The sequence below is a fragment of the Daphnia pulex genome, chromosome 10 (genome assembly GCF_021134715.1).
Source record: "Daphnia pulex isolate KAP4 chromosome 10, ASM2113471v1".
In the NCBI taxonomy this organism is placed as follows: Eukaryota; Metazoa; Arthropoda; class Branchiopoda; order Diplostraca; family Daphniidae; genus Daphnia; species Daphnia pulex.
Window position 1 is genome coordinate 4,297,967 of NC_060026.1, and position 22,305 is coordinate 4,320,271.

Sequence of the window (22,305 nt, forward strand, 5' to 3'; positions counted from 1 at the left end):
TAACAGAATATCGATTTCAGTAGTTTCAGGGTTATATTAATATATGACACACTTCGTCATATATAACAGCTGTGTTGGTAGTAAGTGACGAATCACCAACTTACAATTGAAACAGGTTGTACCAATAAGTTCTGAATCAGTAGAAGGGTATTAAGCTAAATGGGGTCTAGTCTCAGATATTATATTTTAAAGCTAATTTTTTTCTTATTTAAGCAAAGCAATTCTATCAGCACGTACGTTTAGCATTATCATAAACAACCTATTCCATTTATTTAACACCAATTCTATGAAAATTTTGCTCCACAAGTTTTGAGCGGCGTAAATACTCTCATTTGATTTAATAAAAGCAGGAATCTCAAATAATTAGTTAACCTAGAATGAAAATTAATTACTCATTCCGAAAACAAATACCCCCATGGAAAGAAAAACCGAAAACACTACAAATAATCAGCTTGCCTACAGAAATAGACTGCGGTTTTATTTTATAGGAGACAAATTGCCAGACGGCTTTCGTGAAAGTGGGCCAGCTGTACTATAGAGTCTCTGCAATGTGCATTACGCTTTGTTGTCAGTTCGAAGTTAGTAATCGCGTCACGTTGGTGCAGATTTTAAATTTGTTTCTTTTGTCATTCTAACATGACATTGTCATCTCCACATGTTTACGTGTGAAATGCAAGATTGAAAAATTAACATTTCCGTGCTGAGATACTGTGAAATAGATAACTGCTCTAGCCACCACCCATAGCAACAACTGCAAAGCTTTATGTCGCGAAAATAAATATGTCGAACTCCAAAGCCGTATATGAAGTCTTGTTACAAGATCTTGTCGTCGAAGTTGAATTGACCCTATCAGCTAGGTAATAAAAATTCAAATTTTTCGTTAGCAAGTAAACAACTACAAATATAATTTTGTCTAGGTGTTTGTTAAACAAAGATGTACTGTCAAAGTCTGATCCTATGTGTGTGATTTACACTCAGCTTTCAAATAGCCAAACTTGGCAAGAACACGGGAGAACCGAAGTCATCAAAAACACCTTGAACCCCGAATTTGCTACTAAATTTCTCATCGGTTACCGCTTCGAAGAATTCCAGAAGCTAAAATTTAAGATCTATGATATTGACGGCACCAGTTCTATCTTGGATAATCACGATTTTTTAGGAGAGACTGAATGTTCCCTTGGCCAGATTGTTTCTTCTGGAAAATTTGTGACAGAACTTCACCATCCCAATTTTAAAGGAAAAGGACAATTGTGCATTCAAGCTGAAGAAATTAGTGGTTCACTTAAAGAAGAGGTTGAATTCCAGTTCAGTGCCCAGGATCTGAAATGTGGCTTCTTTAGCAAACCTGACCCATTTTTAGTCGTCTATAAGGAGAGCAACTTAATCCACCGCACGACTTTTATCAAGAACAATCGTAATCCGCAGTGGCCAAAGTTAACTATTCCAATGCGATCGTTATGCGAGAAAAATGGCCAAGATGCGAAACTTTTACTTCAGTCCTGGAACCATAACAAGACTGGGAAACACAAACTATTGGGCGAGGTCCACGTTACAAGACAGCACATTTGTAATGCTCCTCAAACGTTCAGCCTCAACAAAAAGGTGAAACCTAAAACATAGGTTACTTATACTCTTATAAGTTTGTCCGTTCTGACGATTTTTCTTTCTAGGGCAAAGTCTCTGGAAAAATTCATGTAAATGAATCGGTCGTCAAACGAACATACACTTTCCTTGATTACATAATGGGGGGTACTAAATTGAATTGTACAATTGCTATTGATTTTACAGGTACTAAACGACACTTGGATTATTTGTATTCTTACCCCATTCATTTCATTCTAAACAACTCAAATGTTTTTGCAGCTTCAAATGGTAGCCCAAATACTTTAGGATCTCTTCATTACATGGGACCTTCTCCTACCCTCTATGAGCAAGCGTTGCAGTCCGTCGTTTCAATCATTCAAGATTACGACAGTGACAAACAGTTTCCTGTTTTAGGTTTCGGAGCAAAATTACCGCCCAACGGTATTCTTTCCCACGAATTTTTCGTCAACTTGACTCCTAGCCCATTTTGTGCTGGAGTAGAAGGTTAGCAATTTTTATAGAATAATTAATCAAATTTAAACAATTCTTTTTAATGATTATGCGTAGGTGTGATTGAAGCATACCGGAAATGTTTACCGGCTATTCAGTTCCATGGCCCAACAAATTTTGCTCCTGTCATTAATCACGTCGCACGTTTTTCTGCTAGTTATGCTAATGGTGATCAGTATTTCATACTGCTTATTTTGACCGACGGAGCTATATCGGATATGCACGACACCAAAGAGGTAGAAAACCAAATTAGTTAGTTTAGTTTTACCACTTTTAGTAATTAGTAATAACGATTTGATTCAACAACATTTCAGGCCATTATAGCTGCAAGTCATCTGCCAGTTTCTATTATAATAGTCGGAATAGGAAATGCAGATTTTTCTTCCATGAATGAGCTTGACAGTGATAATGGAAAATTGTCCTTAAATGGGAAATTTGCCAGCCGTGACATCGTCCAGTTTGTTCCATTTCGCGATTTTTTAAATCGATCTGATTCTCAAAATGCGTCACAGGAATTAGCTAAGGCTCTTCTCGCCGAAGTACCCGCACAACTTTTAGGTTTCATGAAATCTAAAAGTTTTACACCGAAAGGCGGAAGTAGTAATTTAATTTAATAACTATGCGTTTCTTTGGTGAATGTTTCGATTCATTCAGAAAAGTTCATTATTTTGATGAACATTTCTCAAATTTTGAATTTTTTATTTTATTAATTTTTTTGTCCGTCCTTTCTGAGTTTATTTTTCCTCCAAAATATTTATTATGTAATTCGCGTAGATACTAGATAAGTACTGTTTTCCGCATGCCGTTCTCTGCTTCCTTTCAACGCTATTTACTTGTATTTGTTGCGATTGTATTTGTTCGAGACAAAGTTGCCTACCAGCAATGCTGCTTTATTCTTCTTCCAAACATTTTCGAGGAATCAATAAAGATCGCCAAAAAGTTTTATTTAAAAAGCTTTGCCAGTGAGAAGGAATTTTACTTTTACTAACTGTCTTATTCTCAGCTATATATGTTATTCACAGTCTCTACAAATAGGTTTTTGAAGGGTCGCGCCATAAAAAATGTTGGATGAGCTTGAAATGTTGGCCACCAGGTGGCTGGTTTTGTTTACTTGGTCCTGTCGTCTGTGTTCTTGCATGGTTTCTGTTTTTAAAATTTAAAAATTGTTTTTCTTATCTGTTTCTAGGAATATGGAAACAATTAGTAAGGGATTTGGAATGTGGTTGTGAATTTGAATAAAAGTGTTGGGATTGAAAAATAAGTGCTGAGGACCGCAAGGATAAACCGAGACTGCCAGATTTTGACTTGTTTGCAAACCAGGTTGGTTCAAAGTTTTCAGTTTCCCATGATACTAATTTGTAGTCTATACTGTTTACATGGTTTGGGCTTTACTTATTTGGGTGCAGTTCTAAAATAGGGCGTGATTCAATATCTTTCCTTGTTTACCAAAATTTAGCAGTTTTCCAGTGCACATTGACACCATCGAAAAGGTTATGCTTGTGAAATTCTGGCATTTAGAAAGAAACCGTGGTTAGTGATGATTAGAGTATTCTTTATTTTAGGCCATTCCCATCAATCTTTGACGGTAAGAAAGATTTACAAGAATATTGAAATGAAAACAATGGTTGATTGGTAATCTTTTTCTATAGTAAATGGTGGCCCTGAAAAGGGCCGATTGATAAGTCAAAAGGGATTTTAAAAGTCGCTTAGGCACGTTCACCACGAATACGGCGAGCGAGCTGGATGTCTTTTGGCATGATGGTGACTCGCTTGGCGTGGATGGCGCACAAGTTGGTGTCTTCGAAAAGACCCACCAAGTAAGCCTCGCTGGCCTCCTGCAGGGCCATGACGGCCGAGCTCTGGAAACGCAAGTCGGTCTTGAAATCCTGGGCGATTTCTCTGACCAAGCGCTGGAATGGCAACTTGCGGATGAGAAGCTCGGTCGACTTTTGGTAGCGACGGATCTCACGAAGGGCGACGGTGCCGGGACGATAACGATGGGGTTTCTTGACTCCTCCAGTGGCCGGCGCACTTTTGCGAGCGGCTTTGGTGGCCAACTGTTTGCGGGGCGCCTTGCCACCGGTGGATTTGCGAGCGGTCTGCTTAGTACGGGCCATTTCGAAAAACTGATAAAATTTTCGAATTAATCGAACAAACGAACAGAAAAGCGGTTGGTATATGTAGGAAGTCGACGGACGTTGAGGAACTAAGTAAGGTTTACGGCTAGGGATTGGCTAGTTCAAAAAATGGGAGGGAAAAAATTTCTAACGGAATTTCTCTTTGTTAGAGAGATGGCTTGGCAAAGGTTCAACCAATGGGCGTTCCGTTCGAGGGGTCTGGAGGGGTATATAAACTTTGTACTTTTAGATAGCTTAATCATTCAGTATTTGCTCAAATCTCTGAAACTCATTCCAAAATGACTGGTCGCGGCAAAGGAGGAAAAGGACTCGGCAAGGGAGGCGCCAAACGTCATCGCAAAGTTTTGCGTGACAACATCCAGGGAATCACCAAGCCGGCCATCCGTCGTCTTGCCCGTCGTGGTGGTGTCAAGCGAATCTCTGGTCTCATCTACGAGGAGACCCGTGGTGTGTTGAAGGTGTTCCTTGAGAACGTGATTCGTGACGCCGTCACCTACACTGAACACGCCAAGAGGAAGACGGTGACGGCCATGGACGTCGTCTACGCATTGAAACGCCAGGGCCGCACTCTCTACGGTTTCGGCGGTTAAATCTGACTTTAGTAGTCAAACTCTGATCTTTCAATCCAATCGGCCCTTTTCAGGGCCACCATTTACTTAAAGAAAAAGATTTCTCAACCACTTAAACCATATTCTTAAAGTCGACTTTCTATTAACATGAATAACAAAAACAATCCGATTTGATACAGGTCTTTGGAGCAATACGTACTAACTATTAAAGTATTAAGTAAGTGTTCGTGCATCATAGAAAATATTTTTCTAGATATTAAAGCTGGTATGAAACGCATTTCACTGTTTTCAGCCGAATAACATGAATCGGAAAATATCCAGATGCTTCTCAGATTTTACGGAGTATAATTTTTTGATCCATCCTACTTAAATTTTCGTCAATTTCTGAAGTTGTTCTTAGCTACTGCAAAATTATTTCGTCACTATCGGTCGAACTTCATCTGAATCACCATTTGAATGAAATGAAAACGCTGTGGCATAGATCAAAACTGTTTTGATATGTTGATTTTTTAACGCTTTCTTTCAACTTCTACTTTTAAATGAAAAAAAAACTGTGAATCCGAAATATTTGATAACTTTTCGTCGTATCTAACGATTTGCTTAATGTAAAAGTTACTCTATTGCTACGGAGACGAATTTCGTGATCGATTTTTCTCTCTATTCAACGCATTGTTCCGAAATACCTTAGAAGAGCGTACTATGTCTAGATACAAAGCGTTAAGTTCCGTCATAAAAATTGGGTCGAGTTTTGGACTGGATTAGAAAAATGCCAAAAGCAGTTAATTTGTTTTCATTTCTTGAATATTTTGGTGGCCCTGAAAAGGGCCGTTTGGTTTGTAGAGAGACCAAGAGGAACAATCTACTTGGTGCTGGTGTACTTTGGTGACTGCCTTGGTGCCTTCAGACACGGCGTGCTTGGCCAACTCACCGGGCAAGAGCAGACGGACGGCCGTCTGGATTTCCCGGCTGGTGATGGTCGAACGCTTGTTGTAGTGGGCAAGACGGGACGACTCTCCAGCGATGCGCTCGAAAATGTCGTTGACGAAGCTGTTCATGATGGTCATGGCTTTGGAGGAGATGCCAGTGTCGGGGTGGACCTGCTTCAAGACTTTGTAGATGTAAATGGCGTAGCTCTCCTTCCTCTTGCGCTTCTTCTTCTTGTCGCCCTTGGCGATGTTCTTCTGGGCCTTGCCGGCCTTCTTCGCTGCTTTACCGCTAACCTTGGGGGGCATTCTGAGACTTGGAGTAAATCTGAGATTACTAGGCAAATACCAGTGACGGTTGTTAGTCTGGCGAGGGTATTTATTTCATATCTTGTTCACCCTCTTTACCTGACAGAAGCAAATTCTTCCGACCCGAGGACCAATAGGGTGGGACCCCAGCAGTGGGACCCAGCAGTGGGACAGATGTTCCGTGATCCAGCGCAGAAGGAGGAGGAGCTTCTGGTAGTTAACACAATCTTCCTTGTGTTACACGAAATAATGGCGGGAATATGTTTTACAGCTGCCCTTCCGATTGGTTTAAAATGGTCTCACTGTGTTCACCATCAATCCGATCCTGGTGAGTATATAAGCCTCAACATCTTTTTCAAACTTTATCATTTCGTTCCTTGATTTTAGGAACCGCGTTCACTTACTCTACATCTCAACATGTCTGGCCGTGGCAAAGGAGGCAAAGTCAAGGGAAAGTCAAAGACCCGTTCCAGCAGGGCCGGACTTCAATTCCCCGTCGGTCGTATCCACCGAATGCTCCGCAAAGGATCGTATGCTGAGCGCGTCGGTGCCGGTGCCCCCGTCTACTTGGCTGCCGTCATGGAGTACTTGGCCGCTGAGGTCCTCGAGTTAGCCGGTAACGCCGCCCGTGACAACAAGAAGACCCGCATCATCCCTCGTCACTTGCAATTGGCCATCCGCAACGACGAAGAGTTGAACAAACTTCTCTCCGGTGTCACCATCGCTCAGGGTGGTGTCTTGCCCAACATCCAGGCCGTTCTCTTGCCCAAGAAGACCGACAAACCCGCCAAGGCTTAAACTTCTCCCGTCCTTAAATAAACGGCCCTTTTCAGGGCCACCAATTTATTTTGAAAAAAGAATTTGCTTAGTGCTACATTTCGTACATATCAATTAGGTTTTGGCAATGATTACTTGCGCAAATTTTCTGATTCATCGCAAGGTGGCACTCTTGAATTGTTTTGATTCAACCTAAATTGTCTGCTGGTATTTCGTTTGTCCAACTGTGAGAGAAAAACATTTCTTATGATAGGCCTATTTCGATGAAATGGATGTATTTTACATGTTATTTTCGTATAAATTCATTTTTTTTCTTTTCTGTTCTTTTTAACTCTTCTCTTTTTTTCTGATCCACCTTGTTCAAATTCATGCAACCTTGCCCACTCCCCCTCAACTCCAGTCCAAAATATTCAAAATGGTCGCCGCCTGGATTGCTGGTGGAAGCGATTCTCATGATAATTCTTATCTCAGTGATTCGGTAATTGTTACATTTTTCGTGGATTGTTCTATGATAGCACTATTAGAGTATCTGTCTGTCTGGTATTTCATTTTTACCATAACACTTTGCGACCAACTTGAAAAAGAAATTGGATGGCTGTAAAGTGTAAAGAAGAGTTTACTTCATATGAGATATTTTTGGTCTTTATTCTTAAAGTTGGGTTAGTTAAACTTTAAATTGTTTAATAGATGACACACTATTTAGATTCTCATTTCATTCTTGACCTAATATTTTCAGGTAATATCTTCAACTTAAGGTTTCGTGTGTCATGGGTGCTTGTGACAATAAAGATGAAATTGTCCAATTCAAGCTTGTGTCTTACAAAACTAAGAAAATTCTATTTGCAAGGTAGTTGTTTTGGTTAACATTTATTTTTATTAGTGTGATATTTAAGATGGTAATGCATAATTAGGTAGAAAACCTTTCTGACAAAACATGGTTTTCCAGTTGTTGCTGAATGGATTGTTTTCGGGTTAGTTCCCATGTCTAAAGACAAATCCTAGCCCACAACTCACCAAGAGGATACTTTCGACATATTTATGTCGATACTTTGTATGCAGAGGTACTGTGCAATGTTTATTAATTATTTTTCAATTACCATTGTAGAGTTGAACCTACAGACGGGCCGGCCAGTTTGCATGTTCTTCACGCTTGAAGGGAACATATCGTGTAAAACTGTAAATGCGGTGTTGTAGAGGTTGGGTGAGAATGAAACGTGTTGCATCATTATCAAGCAGGTATTCAATAGCCATTTGGTATTCATTTTGATATTGGTTTTTGTAGACCCATCCCCAGCAACGTCAACCTAAAGAAGGAAAGGCCAGTTTGCATTTCCTTCACGCTCGAAGGTCACGGAGATCTTAAAGTAAAACGTGTCATGCGACGGGGGAGAGGTTGGGTGAGGACGACACGTGTTGCATCATTATCAAGCAGGTACAATAGCCGTAAGGCTTAAGAGAGGGGTCAGGGTGAGAAAAAGTCGTATAAAAGGAGAGAGAAAAGGCGTCGGAAATCAGTCGAGTGAGCATCTCCGACACGGCAAGAACTGCTGTGCACTATTTGTCACTAAATCGCAATCATGAGTAAATATTCTGTTACTTGTGTTTTTGTATTAATTTCTATTGTTTTTTGTCAGTTATTATTGCATATTAATGTTCAAATTATTTATTGTCTAGTCAATTATGGCGTTGTGCTGCTGTTTGTTGTTGTACACCACCACCAAGACTACAATTTATGCTGCCCGAGCTGCATCACCAAAGAGCCCTAGTACTACATCGTGATTCCATTTTTTTAAAGCAAAATCCATTGGGTTTTAATTTTGATATTGTTTTTTGCAGACCCATCCCCAGCAACGTCAACCTGCAGAAGGAAAGGCCAGTTTGTATGTCGTTCACTTTCAAAGGTCACGGAGATCATTACGTAAAACTGTCAATGCGGTGGTGTAGAGGTTGGGTGAGAACGGGAAGCGTTTGCCTCATTTTCAAGCAGGTAAATAGCCGCAAGGCTTAAGAGAGGGGTCAGGGTGAGAAAAAGTAGTTTAAAAGGAGAGAGAAAAGGCCAAAAAAATCAGTTGAGTGAGCATCTCTGACACGGCAACAACTGCTGTACACTATTTGTCACCAACTGCATTCTCGAACGTAATACCAGTTCGCAACCAAATGGTAAATTTTATTATGTTTTTACATAGTTTTGTATCATTTTTCACTTTATTATTTTTTCTCTTTGTTAATATGTCGGTTATTTTTGAAAATTAATGTTCAAATTATGTACCGTCTAGTTAACTATGGCGTCGTGCTGCTGTTGGTTGTTGTATCCTTGATGGTTGGGTCGACCACTGGTGTACCGATGTTTCGTGGGTATGGTTGATACCAAACCGCAACGCCGCCGTCTAACACAACAACAACGTGCGCAACAACCGCATACTTCACTACCAAGGCCGCTGAGTATTACACCACAACCTGTGATGTCCCGAACTACTTCACCGAAGCCTCAAAGTATAATTCTGCCTCGAGTTACACCACCAAGGCAGCGGAGTACTACACCACCAAGGCAGCGGAGTACTACACCACCAAGGCAGCGGAGTACTACACCACCAAGGCAGCGGAGTACTACACCACCAAGGCAGCGGAGTACTACACCACCAAGGCAGCGGAGTACTACACCACCAAGGCAGCGGAGTACTACACCACCAAGGCAGCGGAGTACTACACCACCAAGGCAGCGGAGTACTACACCACCAAGGCAGCGGAGTACTACACCACCAAGGCAGCGGAGACACCACAAACTACGATTCCGCAATTTTCTACATGAAAATTTCTAAATACTCGAGCCGAAATTTCTGTCAGGTTATTTATATTTGTCGGTTATTTTATGATCATTGGTCACTGGAAATTAATTATTGATCTTAAAAGAGAAAATTAAAGTTTTAATACGGGTAATTCTTTTGTAATACTTTTGTTAGTAACTTCAAGTTTGTCAACTTTGCGTCAGTTGTCTATTGGTGTTGGATTTCTTCAAGACCGGTATGCTGAATTGTGAATTGTTTATTTTATGGTTTAGAGGTGACTACTGCCTTATTCATATGGACATGTTCTTGTGGTTCGACGATGATATTTCAAGGATTAGTTACGAAAGACACTTGTAACTGTAGATTTTATCATCTTATAAGTAATGGGGAAGTGACTGACCTTTGTAAAAATGAAAGACTTTGAAATTGAGAGAAATATATTGATACAATTCATAAACAAAACTTGGTATAAATTAGAAACAATGTACAAAAAACTTATAAAAAGAATTGTGTTATATTGTCCCACCTCCTCCCACAATTCCTCCACAATTTATAGTCAGATACATACATACACATATACACGATACACATATACATACACTTAAGTTAACCCATTAACTGCCACGCCATACAACCCGTAAGTTACTCTCTACTAATCTACGCGCCACGTCTGAAGGATCCATGACCAAGTGGGACTTTCCATTGCTGACAAGTCCGTGCTGAAAAGGGGGAACTATGGTGAATTGCCTAAAACAGGCGCCTTGCGGCAAATTTTGGGCTTGGCGACTCTCCGACCCCGCGGCTTGTAAACCACGAGACCAAACAGCGTGGCCCGTGCTAAGGAACTAGGGGAAAACAAAGGCGTGGCAGACAACGGGTTAACTAACACTAACACAAACATATTACCAACAACAAATGATGATCCACGCTGACATTTTGGAGATACCAGCGACGTTTTAGTGTCCATCTTCTCGACGTTTCCTCTCATTACCTGAATAGAATAAAGAGAAAACAATTCTTATTAAGTGACATGCCAATTAAAGTAACATAATAGTCACATAATACATATAGGCTCATTGTTCTGGTTTTTTTGCTCGAAACTTTAAAGGCGCGCTTTAAATTGCTTAAAATCTACCTAACAATATTGAGAACTGTTCACAGAACAAAGCTCACATGCTAGTCTTCAAAAAAAATTCCGAGAGTAGACCGGAAGTAACCACAGCGCCTCAACCATTGAGCTGTCGTCAAATTAAACCACATATTCGTGATCTCCATGAAATTTGGGGTCGATTAGATGTGATTTAAACGAAATCCAAAATTTGGCCAAAATCGAGAATTTTCCTGAACTATAGTTCAGGAAAATTTTCGAAACCGGAAGTACGCGTACGTAAAAAAGATAACATGAACTTTACCACAAATTTGACGAGGATTACGAATATGTGGTTCTTTTGCTCCTCGAATGAATATTTACTGAACTACTGACTGAAATGAGCAAACCGGAAGTAGAAAAAAAAGAGCAATTATCGAAAATTTTACAAGTGAGCTTTGTTTCAGGAATAGTAATCGTCAGTTATTACTAAATATTTCAACAAAATAACTGCCAATAAATGTTTAAATAGACGTGCAAAGTAACTGAAAATGACTGTTATGACAGCTGCAAATTATCAAAAAGCCATCTAGCGTTAGAAAAAAGAAACGTCCAAGTAAAACTTCGTTGGCGCGTAAGAAGGGTCTGATTTTGAAAACTATTACACAGACAGAGTCTAACGCAACTAGACTATTAGTAGATAACCTACGAAAATAAGTCAATTGTTGGGTACCTGGGCCTAATCCCTTGGTGAGTGACTGCAGGTGCGTAACAGCGGACGGAAGCGATCACTGAAGTGGTCCAGAAACTCGCCAGTGAAGTAAAACAAATTGTGTTTAGAAGCAGTAAAGTTAGATGAGCGTGCGTCGCGAAGATAACGATGGACGTTGACGTGGAAGTCCCTCTTCCGTCATGGACAAAGGTCAGCATTGGCACAAGAATCTCCGGGCCAGGACCACACGATTCCATAAAGAAACTGTGTGCTCTGTAAAATAAAATGTTTTACATTAATAAAAATACAACAAAGAATAAAGCATATCAATCTTTACCTTTTCTAAGAAGCACACTTCAATTATCATGATGAAAAAACCGTAAAAATGGAAATAACAGGAACAAACAGTCTTACTCCTCATGTATAGATAAATTTCCTGATGCTAAAGAAAGTGTCATAATGTATTACAGTAGCATGGTGATAGGTGTTTCACTTCACACTCTTCATGTCACTGAAACTCTAAGTGGAAATGGGACAAGGAAATTCTCTACGTTATTTTCAAATTTACACAAATTTACCTGTGACAAATAAAACTTTACCTATCTCTTAGCTGGGTTGCCTTCTAAACACAAATAAAAACAGCCATAACAACAAACATGCTATTGCAGGGTACTCCATAAAAATTCCGAGATTCAGAAAAGATCCTATGGTTCAATAATACCTATGTTACATGAAAATCTGAATTGTAATGGACTGATAGTAGTAATGGGAAAATACCTTAACTCGGCAAATTTGTATTCCACTATATGTGAGCTTGAAACATGAGTTTTAGGTTTTGACACCATTATGGGTCTATTGGATGGAAATTGACTGAGCGCTAAGTCAACTTGTTGGAATGACTGACAGTACGCTTCCCGTTCTCACCCAACCTCTACACCACCGCATTGACAGTTTTACGTAATGATCTCCGTGACCTTTGAAAGTGAACGACATACAAACTGGCCTTTCCTTCTGCAGGTTGACGTTGCTGGGGATGGGTCTGCAAAAAACAATATCAAAATTAAAACCCAATGGATTTTGCTTTAAAAAAATGGAATCACGATGTAGTACTAGGGCTCTTTGGTGATGCAGCTCGGGCAGCATAAATTGTAGTCTTGGTGGTGGTGTACAACAACAAACAGCAGCACAACGCCATAATTGACTAGACAATAAATAATTTGAACATTAATATGCAATAATAACTGACAAAAAACAATAGAAATTAATACAAAAACACAAGTAACAGAATATTTACTCATGATTGCGATTTAGTGACAAATAGTGCACAGCAGTTCTTGCCGTGTCGGAGATGCTCACTCGACTGATTTCCGACGCCTTTTCTCTCTCCTTTTATACGACTTTTTCTCACCCTGACCCCTCTCTTAAGCCTTACGGCTATTGTACCTGCTTGATAATGATGCAACACGTGTCGTCCTCACCCAACCTCTCCCCCGTCGCATGACACGTTTTACTTTAAGATCTCCGTGACCTTCGAGCGTGAAGGAAATGCAAACTGGCCTTTCCTTCTTTAGGTTGACGTTGCTGGGGATGGGTCTACAAAAACCAATATCAAAATGAATACCAAATGGCTATTGAATACCTGCTTGATAATGATGCAACACGTTTCATTCTCACCCAACCTCTACAACACCGCATTTACAGTTTTACACGATATGTTCCCTTCAAGCGTGAAGAACATGCAAACTGGCCGGCCCGTCTGTAGGTTCAACTCTACAATGGTAATTGAAAAATAATTAATAAACACTGCATCAGTTGGAACATGTTGAATGTGAACATGTTGTAATTTACTAATTTAAAGGACAAAAATGTTTTTAGTTTTTCCTATTGGTGTACTTTGTGGAGGTCCCATATCTTGCTCACCAAGCACATCAATATAGACTACCTGTAAATTCAAACATAAATATTTTACATTAAGTAAACTTAAGGACAAAATAAGAATTAGGCCTACCATTTTCATTACTACAATGTCATTGATAACCAATGTCATATCAACACATTTTTACTCAACATCTCGGAGCAAATGGGAGAAATTCCGTCCTTCACGAATGGACACTTGGCCTTCTGGTGATCACCGTCTTAGTGAAACTTTTCTTAAATGAAACTGACTGGAAAAAATGACCAAAAACCATGTTATAGCAATCTAGCGTTAAAAATAAAGAAATAGTACAGAAGAAAGTTTAAAACTAACGTTCGCGCTCTAACTCGTCGACACACGATTGATATAACAAGCAACAGAGGTCTCAATTAACAAAAGAGCTCAAGACTTACGCCTCATCTACTCACCAAATTACGATCATCCCGTCGTCACCAAGAATCAAGCAACGCAGCACAAACAGCTAAAGCTTCAATCTGCAGATCTTCTGAAGGTGATAATCGGCGTCAGTCCTTGATCCTTGAAAACAAAAAACAAACAACATTAAGTTACAATCAGTTAACAATAAGTAACATCAGTGTCAAAACTTTTATTTCGCCGAAAGCATTCACTTCGTAGTCACCGGGGAATGGCACAGTTTTTAAATCACCTTGGCAAATTGACAAATTCAAATGCACAGGGAAAACGAATGGTGGTAAAATATACCAAGGTGGCCTTATGACGATCTTCGTTGGATTATTCGATTGTGGGAGCTGCAACACTTTAACGTGTCTACTACGACTTTTCAAAAGTTTCTAGTAGTGCGGGAATCAACTAAATGCTACGCAATCTGATCTATTCATTAAAAATCAAATTCCAAGGTTTTTAGAAATGGAGTGGATTTGTGGACGGTTAAGTCACTGCTAACTTTTTCTACGCGCAGAGAAAACAAAGTTTGATCAACAACAATATTAAATTTCTCTTAGATTTGGAGGTTGTGATTTTCACACATACAACATTTTTAAGCAAATCTAGTTTATAACTTACTCGAAGGGAAAAACGGTCAAATTTGGGCATAAGTTCGGGAACTTAATGTAAAAAAGATTTTTAATTGCAAAGAAGGATCATTTCGATGTCGATGTTTCTTTTACCCTTGCAATGGGGAGGAGATTTCCGGTTAATCTGTAACTGTAGAAGCGCGTTTGGAAAACCAAGGGCAAAACAAACAAAAAAAAGAAATGAGAGTAACTAAGGCACAAAGAAGAGATGGAGAAAATTCTAGAAGCCGACAATAATTGGCAAAGCAAATAAAGTTTCACCAGAACTACTATTGTGTGATCTAGTAAAAACTTACCATTACCGGGCTAGGGTAACTCCAGGGAGGTGCTCTCCTGCTCACATATCCCATTAGGGCTGCGGATTAATAAAGAAGAATATGTGGATGCTATTTGTGTAGCCATCGGCATATTTCTGAAATACACATCAAAATAATGAAGTTCTTTTAAATGCTTTTGGAAGAAAACAGTGACAAGTGTTTACCTCTTTTAGTGTCAAGTTGCTTTCAAGTGATCAAGAAAAACAGCACAGTGTAGCAGCAATTTAACTCCACACTGCTGAAGGCACCTAATTCAAAGTCCTACATAGTTCAAGTGAAACTGTGTTTAGTTAAGAAACGTCTGTATGTTTACCTGTTTCTGTATCTCATTCTAACATCTGATAAGTAAAGATGATTTTCACAGTAGAAGAATCAGAAGGATTGATCAGATAGATGGAAAACAGTTCAGTCATTAGTTGACTAGTTGTAGTATGGTGAGAAAACCTGACATTGTTGAAAGCTCACAATCTAGAATTCAAATAGAGACAAGTTGTTGGTATAAAAAAAAATTAGGCATGTACTAGAATCAGTTAAGAACACTTACATTTAATATGGTGTTGAATTTATTCCAAAAACAAAGGGAAAAAAGAAAAAGAAAGCAGCACGAACTTTCGACATGATAACAACACAATGCGATTTTAGCGACATCAAACGATACCAAACGGAGTTTATTTACCTAATTACTTTTTAAAATTTTAAATGGGGACGAATTAAAATGACAGCAAACCTCGAAGAGCTGTTTGTGATTGGTGTTCATTGATTAAAATAAGGCATGTGACGTTCAATAACTCGCTAAAAAAGTGTACAAAATCAACGTAGATTGATCCTCGCCACATAATTTATTGTCCCATTTCGTGACATCAGGAGAAAGTTATCTGGCAGTGGTAAGTTCAAAAGAGAAATGGTTTAAAAAATTGAAGTGATTAATTAACAACTTTTGTTTGTAGGAGTACTGCCATATACCATTTCATATACCAAGAATTAGGTTGAAACAAAAACAATTCAAGCGTACCCCTTGCGAATCAGACACCATGCACGCTATCATTTCCACAACTAGATTAAAATAAAGTGCGTAATAAACTAAGTTCGAAATATAGCACTTAGCAAATTCTTTTTTTCCAAATTAAATTGGTGGCCCTGAAAAGGGCCGTTTATTTAAGGACGGGGGAAAGTTTAAGCCTTGGCGGGTTTGTCGGTCTTCTTGGGCAAGAGAACAGCCTGGATGTTGGGCAAAACACCACCCTGAGCGATGGTGACACCGGAGAGAAGTTTGTTCAACTCTTCGTCGTTGCGGATGGCCAATTGCAAGTGACGAGGGATGATGCGGGTCTTCTTGTTGTCACGGGCGGCGTTACCGGCCAACTCGAGGACCTCAGCGGCCAAGTACTCCATGACGGCAGCCAAGTAGACGGGGGCACCGGCACCGACGCGCTCAGCGTACGATCCCTTGCGGAGCATTCGGTGGATACGACCGACGGGGAATTGAAGTCCGGCCCTGCTGGAACGGGTCTTTGACTTTCCCTTGACTTTGCCTCCTTTGCCACGACCAGACATGTTTAGATGTAGAGTAAGTGTACGCGTTTCCTAAAATCAAGGAACAAGTGATGAATTAAATTTGAAAAATCGACGTTTATATAGGGACTTGAAGTTGGATTCAGAACACAATTTTGGTAGCCAATAGTAAATCTTCACTTGCCCCGAAATTCTTTCCCTTTTCCATAGCTCCGCCCCTGAGTGAACACCTACGTGATACACGAAAGTCTCTAGAGACGAGAGTTTTGGCTACCATCAAGTAGTGAAGGGGAGCCGATATCAGTATAAACAAGAAATTCGGATAAACGGACTTCACTTTTTTAGATTTCCAAGTTCAAGAATGCCTCCCAAAGTTAGCGGAAAAGCAGCGAAGAAGGCCGGCAAGGCCCAGAAGAACATCGCCAAGGGCGACAAGAAGAAGAAGCGCAAGAGGAAGGAGAGCTACGCCATTTACATCTACAAAGTCTTGAAGCAGGTCCATCCCGACACTGGCATCTCCTCCAAAGCCATGACCATCATGAACAGCTTCGTCAACGACATTTTCGAGCGCATCGCTGGAGAGTCGTCCCGTCTTGCCCACTACAACAAGCGTTCGACCATCACTAGCCGGGAAATCCAGACGGCCGTCCGTCTGCTCTTGCCCGGTGAGTTGGCCAAGCACGCCGTGTCTGAAGGCACCAAGGCAGTGACCAAGTACACCAGCACCAAGTAGAGTGTTCCTCTTGTTCTCTCTACAAACCAAACGGCCCTTTTCAGGGCCACCAAATTTTCAAGAAAGCAAAAACATCTAACTACTTTTGACATATATTGTCTAATCGAGTTCTAAACTCAACCCATTTTGTTGATTAGTGCGACGGAACGTTATGAAGTACTGTGATCAAGAGCGTTTCTCTATCTTTCTGCTGAATTTTAAGTTTGGCAGATCCGGTTCAATGCGTTTATATCTACATATTCATTTGTTTCAGAAAATCTCCGTTAGTAACTTCTTTTACATACTAAGGAACTCTAACCATAAAACATTTTTGTTAAATATGAGAAATTAAAATACTGTGTAAAATCTGAGAAAACAACCTAACAGCGTCTGGATATTTGAGTTATTTTTAACACAGTTTCAGTTCACAAGACCTTTTAGGACGCATTGCTCCAACACCTGCTATGTCAAATCTTTCAAAGATGAAATAAAAGAATGATGCTAATCAATTCAAATTCAAGGATTTTGTTCTTGTAGCTAGCATAAAGTCGACAAGAATATGGTTTAAAAAGTGGTTAAGAAATCTTTTTCTTTAAGTAAATGGTGGCCCTGAAAAGGGCCGATTGGATTGAGTCGGAGTTTAAATAATAAATCAGAATCAAATTTAACCGCCGAAACCGTACAGAGTGCGACCCTGGCGTTTCAATGCGTAGACGACGTCCATGGCCGTCACCGTCTTCCTCTTGGCGTGTTCAGTGTAGGTGACGGCGTCACGAATCACGTTCTCAAGGAACACCTTCAACACACCACGGGTCTCCTCGTAGATGAGACCAGAGATTCGCTTGACACCACCACGACGGGCAAGACGACGGATGGCCGGCTTGGTGATTCCCTGGATGTTGTCACGCAAAACTTTGCGATGACGTTTGGCGCCTCCCTTGCCGAGTCCTTTTCCTCCTTTGCCGCGACCAGTCATTTTGGAATGAGTTTCAGAGATTTGAGCAAATACTGAATGATTAAGCTATCTAAAAGTACAAAGTTTATATACCCCTCCAGACCCCTCGAACGGAACGCCCATTGGTTGAACCTTTGCCAAGCCATCTCTCTAACAAAGAGAAATTCCGTTAGAAATTTTTTCCCTCCCATTTTTTGAACTAGCCAATCCCTAGCCGTAAACCTTACTTAGTTCCTCAACGTCCGACGACTTCCTACATATACCAACCGCTTTTCTGTTCGTTTGTTCGATTAATTCGAAAATTTTATCAGTTTTTCGAAATGGCCCGTACTAAGCAGACCGCTCGCAAATCCACCGGTGGCAAGGCGCCCCGCAAACAGTTGGCCACCAAAGCCGCTCGCAAAAGTGCGCCGGCCACTGGAGGAGTCAAGAAACCCCATCGTTATCGTCCCGGCACCGTCGCCCTTCGTGAGATCCGTCGCTACCAAAAGTCGACCGAGCTTCTCATCCGCAAGTTGCCATTCCAGCGCTTGGTCAGAGAAATCGCCCAGGATTTCAAGACCGACTTGCGTTTCCAGAGCTCGGCCGTCATGGCCCTGCAGGAGGCCAGCGAGGCTTACTTGGTGGGTCTTTTCGAAGACACCAACTTGTGCGCCATCCACGCCAAGCGAGTCACCATCATGCCAAAAGACATCCAGCTCGCCCGCCGTATTCGTGGTGAACGTGCCTAAGCGACCTAATACTCCTTGATTTACCAATCGGCCCTTTTCAGGGCCACCATTTACTAAAGCAAAGATTATCAACCACCCATGTTTTTCATTTCAATACTATTGTAAATCTTTCTTGCCGTCACAGATTGTTGTAAAGGCAATGGCCTTTACAATAAAGAATAGCAAATAGCCTACTCTTACTTATCACTAACTACTGGTTCCTTCTGAATGTCTTTCCTTATCGATGATTTCAATGTGCCAATGAAAACTGCTACAATTTTTTGCTAAACAAGAACAAACATTGAATCATTATGCACTATTTTTGAACCAAATAAATAGACCGCAAACCATTTAAACAGTGGGAATCTGAAAATTTTTGAACCAACCTGGTTTGTGGTTTGCAAACAAGATCTGGCTGTCGGTTTATTCACGTGATCTTGTGATCTTCGCCACTCATTCTTTCGATCCAAACACTTTATTTAAATTCACAACCACATTTCAAACTCCTAATTATTTGTTTCAATATTATTCCCAGATACAAATAAGAATACGGTAGCATTTTTTAAAACAAGAACACAGACGACAATCAAAATCTACAGTCTACACAATACAAGGCGAAGTAAACAAAACAAGCCACCTGGTGGCCAATATTTAGAGCTCATTCAACATTTTTGACGGCGCGACCTCTCAAAAAGACAAAAACCGATTTGCACAAAAACGAATTGCTCTCTCGTTTCCGCTTTTACGAAGAGAAGCGAAAAGAAATAAGAGAGATTCGAGGGATTCAGAGACTTATACTTTACAACGAATTTGTACATTCGATAACTGATCTCAGAGTCCTTGATTCAGTTCTGATTTCTTTGATTTTCTTTTCCTTTGGCTTTCAAATTTCTGGTGGCGAAAAAAGTGACAGGGTCACCCTTCTTTTTTGTCCAACTCATGTGTCTATGCTGAATATCTCTAGTCCGTTCTTGTAGGAGTTTCGTAGTCTAAACACCGTTATCGGTTTAACGGACACGCTAGTGTATAATGCACGACGACGACAACATGCATAACCTTCGATAACTTTGATTTAATGAGTTTAATGAGCCATCTTTTTGTGGCAAATGCGCTTAGTCTGAATTATTATTAATTTCTGCATTGAAACCTGGTAAAAATAACAATTTTAATTCTGCTTTAATGCAGCGTTTTTAGTGTCATAATAAATTTAAATATTAGAATTCGTTTGCAATGTGGGCATTACTGATTGCGTTACTATTATCTTTACATTTTCTGTGAAATGGGGCTCGAACGGCTTGCCCCAACGACGAGGGAGGCATTCACTATGCAGTATACACTATTCATTAATTAAAAAATGGATATGAAAATTTAAAATTTCAATCCGGTTTTTGCACGAATGAAATCTCATTCAAAGGTCTTGCGTGGTCCTTACAAAGCATTTATATTCCATATGAGCCATGACCCTTGATTGCGATTTTTCCTTCACGAGAACAAGCTTTTGAATCCAGACAATTATGTCCCATGGCAACTGGACTTGAATTAGTCGACTAGAATTTTGCAAAGCTGTTACTACTAAATCGTTCAGGTACTATACTCTTACAATGTCTCAGGTATCACGATTTTCCAGATTTCTTTGTTCTTAATTTTTTTTTTAAGTGATGGAACCCTGGCGAGTGGAGAAGTCACAAGATTTGAATTGATTTTGTAACAATTAGATGAAACGTTGCCTATTCCCTTAAGCCAAAATAACTAAAATGAGTCACCATTATAACAGGCAGGAATCAAATATGTAGTTATAAGTTACGTTAACTACCAATTAAAAGACAACAATTACAGTTAACAACTCGAAATTTCCGAGTTGATGCTTCTTTAGACTACCCATGAAGATTTACACATCGGCACGAGAAAAGAATGAGAGAGAAAGATAGTATACAAGATCTAGGAAATTTTTGATGTTGGTCTTGTCTCACTGGTGTGTCGAACTTAGTCCAACTATTGCACGTTCAGAATTTTCTTAACAACTCGGACCACATCTTTTCCTTGAGGAAGAGAATTATCTTCGAGAGTCTTGGCGTAGGGCATAGGGATATCAGCGCCGGTCACACGGACGGGTGGGGCATCGAGATAGTAAAATCCTGGGCCTTGAAATTCGCAATAACACAGATATATGAAACCGAATGCAGACTGGAGAAATCTTATTTAATTACCTTCAACCATTCGAGAAACAATTTCAGCGCCTACACCTGACTGTGGCCAGCCGTGCTCTACTGACACCAAGTGATTTGTCTTTTTCACCGATTCCATGACGGTATCAAAATCTAATGGTCGTAGACTTCGGAGATTGACCACCTCGGCTTCAATGCCAATGGCACTTAACTCCTTTGCGGCATCTAAACACGTAGCAACTGCTCGAGAGAAGGCTACCAAAGTTATGTGCTTACCTAGTTTAAGAAAACAAGTTAAGATAAGACAAAGAAATTTGTTTTTGTCTAAGAATATTTCACGTATTACCAACACGCTCGATTTTAGCTTTGCCAATGGGCACAATGAAGTCCTTTGACAAAACCTCGTCAGAAACGTCAAAAGCAGTTCCGTACATAATTTCGTTTTCTAGACATACGACAGGGTCAGGATCACGAATTGCAGCTTTCAGCAAACCTTTGGCATCTTCCGCGGAATAGGGAGCTACAACCTAAAACATCACCCCCAGGGAGTGAAGCTGTTATAATTATAGAACCACAGTTAAATAAAGAATTGTTGACTACCTTCAGGCCAGGACAGTGGCTATACCATGCACCAAAGCACTGTGAGTGCTGGGCAGCAACTCCAGCTGCAGCTCCATTAGGTCCTCTGAAGACAATGGGTACATTGACTAATCCAGCTGACATACTTAAATAAATGGAAGAATGAATAAAATAATTAAGATTCCAATATTTGAGGAAAAATTGAAGTAAGCATCCATACTAGAAGGTTTTAGCAGCTGAGTTAATTACATGATCAATTGCTTGCATCGAAAAGTTCCATGTCATGAATTCACAAATAGGTCGTAGTCCTCCCTGAGGATAGTTGGAAGGAAAGTTGAAAATATTTAGTCAGTAAAACTTGTTACACTTCAAACTTACCATAGCAGCACCTGTGGCAATACCAGCAAAGCCCATCTCAGTGATGGGGGTATCAATGACACGTTTATCGCCATACTTTTTCCACAAGCCCCTAGAAATCTTGTAGGCTCCATCATACTGAGCAACTTCTTCACCCAGAATGAAAACTCGCTCATCCCTTTCCATTTCTTCATCAATGGCGGAGTTGAGGGCATCTCTCACTGTAAGCTAAAATGAAATATGAGCCTTTAGCATTCAAGCAACCTGCTATTACCGTCCATACCTGTGCAGAGGCTGGACGAGAAGTGGATATTCCTCGTAGTCCAACATATTTAAAAGCATTCTGTTTCGGGAAATGAGTATGAAAATGAATAAAAACAGTAATAATAATAGCAGATATGATTATGCAAGCTACTTTTACCTTTAACATCATTGTGGATTTCGCAAGAGGAGCCGCCATAGCCGGTCGTGTGCTTTATACAGAAAGGCGTGATCAGCTGATCGTGATCGACTTATTAATAGAACGCATAGTTTTTCACATAACCGGTAGGTGGAGGAAAAGGCGCTTCAGCATGCGCAACCAAGTAGCGCAGACACGACATCAAGCACATTGAATATTTTCATTTTTTTTTT

At 40.2% G+C, this 22,305-nt stretch overlaps 10 protein-coding genes and 2 long non-coding RNA genes across 13 annotated transcripts; 7 read left to right on the plus strand and 5 right to left on the minus strand.

Annotated features, from left to right (window-relative positions):
* Window positions 1–63: 63 nt before the first annotated feature.
* LOC124204792 (copine-8-like) lies at window positions 64–3,078 on the plus strand. Its single transcript, XM_046602002.1, has 6 exons — window positions 64–857; window positions 918–1,602; window positions 1,671–1,788; window positions 1,864–2,088; window positions 2,152–2,330; window positions 2,409–3,078. Exons 1-6 carry the CDS (start codon window positions 781–783, stop codon window positions 2,706–2,708), a joined length of 1,584 nt encoding a protein of 527 aa, XP_046457958.1. The 5' UTR covers window positions 64–780; the 3' UTR covers window positions 2,709–3,078.
* Window positions 3,079–3,629: 551 nt separating this feature from the next.
* Window positions 3,630–4,255, minus strand: LOC124204796 (histone H3). The gene has a single exon (XM_046602008.1). The coding sequence runs from the start codon at window positions 4,209–4,211 to the stop codon at window positions 3,801–3,803; it is 411 nt and encodes a 136-aa protein (XP_046457964.1). The 5' UTR covers window positions 4,212–4,255; the 3' UTR covers window positions 3,630–3,800.
* LOC124204801 (histone H4) lies at window positions 4,216–4,837 on the plus strand. The gene has a single exon (XM_046602014.1). The coding sequence runs from the start codon at window positions 4,511–4,513 to the stop codon at window positions 4,820–4,822; it is 312 nt and encodes a 103-aa protein (XP_046457970.1). The 5' UTR covers window positions 4,216–4,510; the 3' UTR covers window positions 4,823–4,837.
* A 728-nt stretch (window positions 4,838–5,565) lies between these two features.
* On the minus strand, window positions 5,566–6,098 carry LOC124204794 (histone H2B.3-like). The gene has a single exon (XM_046602006.1). It carries the CDS (start codon window positions 6,031–6,033, stop codon window positions 5,581–5,583), a length of 453 nt encoding a protein of 150 aa, XP_046457962.1. The 5' UTR covers window positions 6,034–6,098; the 3' UTR covers window positions 5,566–5,580.
* Window positions 6,099–6,201: 103 nt separating this feature from the next.
* Window positions 6,202–6,866, plus strand: LOC124204797 (histone H2A). The gene is made up of 2 exons (XM_046602009.1): window positions 6,202–6,361; window positions 6,421–6,866. Exon 2 carries the CDS (start codon window positions 6,451–6,453, stop codon window positions 6,829–6,831), a length of 381 nt encoding a protein of 126 aa, XP_046457965.1. The 5' UTR covers window positions 6,202–6,361; window positions 6,421–6,450; the 3' UTR covers window positions 6,832–6,866.
* A 225-nt stretch (window positions 6,867–7,091) lies between these two features.
* LOC124204803 lies at window positions 7,092–8,053 on the plus strand. The gene is made up of 3 exons (XR_006879120.1): window positions 7,092–7,464; window positions 7,547–7,657; window positions 7,722–8,053. It is a non-coding gene; the product is annotated as an uncharacterized LOC124204803 (long non-coding RNA).
* A 431-nt stretch (window positions 8,054–8,484) lies between these two features.
* On the plus strand, window positions 8,485–9,904 carry LOC124204802. Of its 2 annotated transcripts, XR_006879119.1 has the most exons (3): window positions 8,485–8,575; window positions 8,647–8,970; window positions 9,087–9,904. It is a non-coding gene; the product is annotated as an uncharacterized LOC124204802 (long non-coding RNA). The 2 variants fall into 2 exon arrangements; XR_006879118.1 differs by having other exon boundaries at window positions 8,524–8,970.
* Window positions 9,905–15,602: 5,698 nt separating this feature from the next.
* On the minus strand, window positions 15,603–19,185 carry LOC124204798 (histone H2A). Its single transcript, XM_046602010.1, has 2 exons — window positions 18,958–19,185; window positions 15,603–16,266 (listed from the first exon to the last, which is right to left on the minus strand). Exon 2 carries the CDS (start codon window positions 16,234–16,236, stop codon window positions 15,856–15,858), a length of 381 nt encoding a protein of 126 aa, XP_046457966.1. The 5' UTR covers window positions 16,237–16,266; window positions 18,958–19,185; the 3' UTR covers window positions 15,603–15,855.
* On the plus strand, window positions 16,519–16,934 carry LOC124204799 (histone H2B.3). Its single transcript, XM_046602011.1, has one exon. The coding sequence runs from the start codon at window positions 16,556–16,558 to the stop codon at window positions 16,925–16,927; it is 372 nt and encodes a 123-aa protein (XP_046457967.1). The 5' UTR covers window positions 16,519–16,555; the 3' UTR covers window positions 16,928–16,934.
* On the minus strand, window positions 17,507–18,080 carry LOC124204800 (histone H4). The gene has a single exon (XM_046602012.1). It carries the CDS (start codon window positions 17,880–17,882, stop codon window positions 17,571–17,573), a length of 312 nt encoding a protein of 103 aa, XP_046457968.1. The 5' UTR covers window positions 17,883–18,080; the 3' UTR covers window positions 17,507–17,570.
* On the plus strand, window positions 18,139–18,650 carry LOC124204795 (histone H3). Its single transcript, XM_046602007.1, has one exon. It carries the CDS (start codon window positions 18,182–18,184, stop codon window positions 18,590–18,592), a length of 411 nt encoding a protein of 136 aa, XP_046457963.1. The 5' UTR covers window positions 18,139–18,181; the 3' UTR covers window positions 18,593–18,650.
* Window positions 19,186–20,401: 1,216 nt separating the features above from the next.
* On the minus strand, window positions 20,402–22,227 carry LOC124204181 (pyruvate dehydrogenase E1 component subunit beta, mitochondrial-like). Its single transcript, XM_046601230.1, has 8 exons — window positions 22,094–22,227; window positions 21,956–22,015; window positions 21,694–21,900; window positions 21,536–21,627; window positions 21,337–21,460; window positions 21,083–21,263; window positions 20,779–21,012; window positions 20,402–20,712 (listed from the first exon to the last, which is right to left on the minus strand). The coding sequence occupies exons 1-8, from the start codon at window positions 22,130–22,132 to the stop codon at window positions 20,564–20,566; spliced, it is 1,086 nt and encodes a 361-aa protein (XP_046457186.1). The 5' UTR covers window positions 22,133–22,227; the 3' UTR covers window positions 20,402–20,563.
* Between the last annotated feature and the right edge of the window lie 78 nt (window positions 22,228–22,305).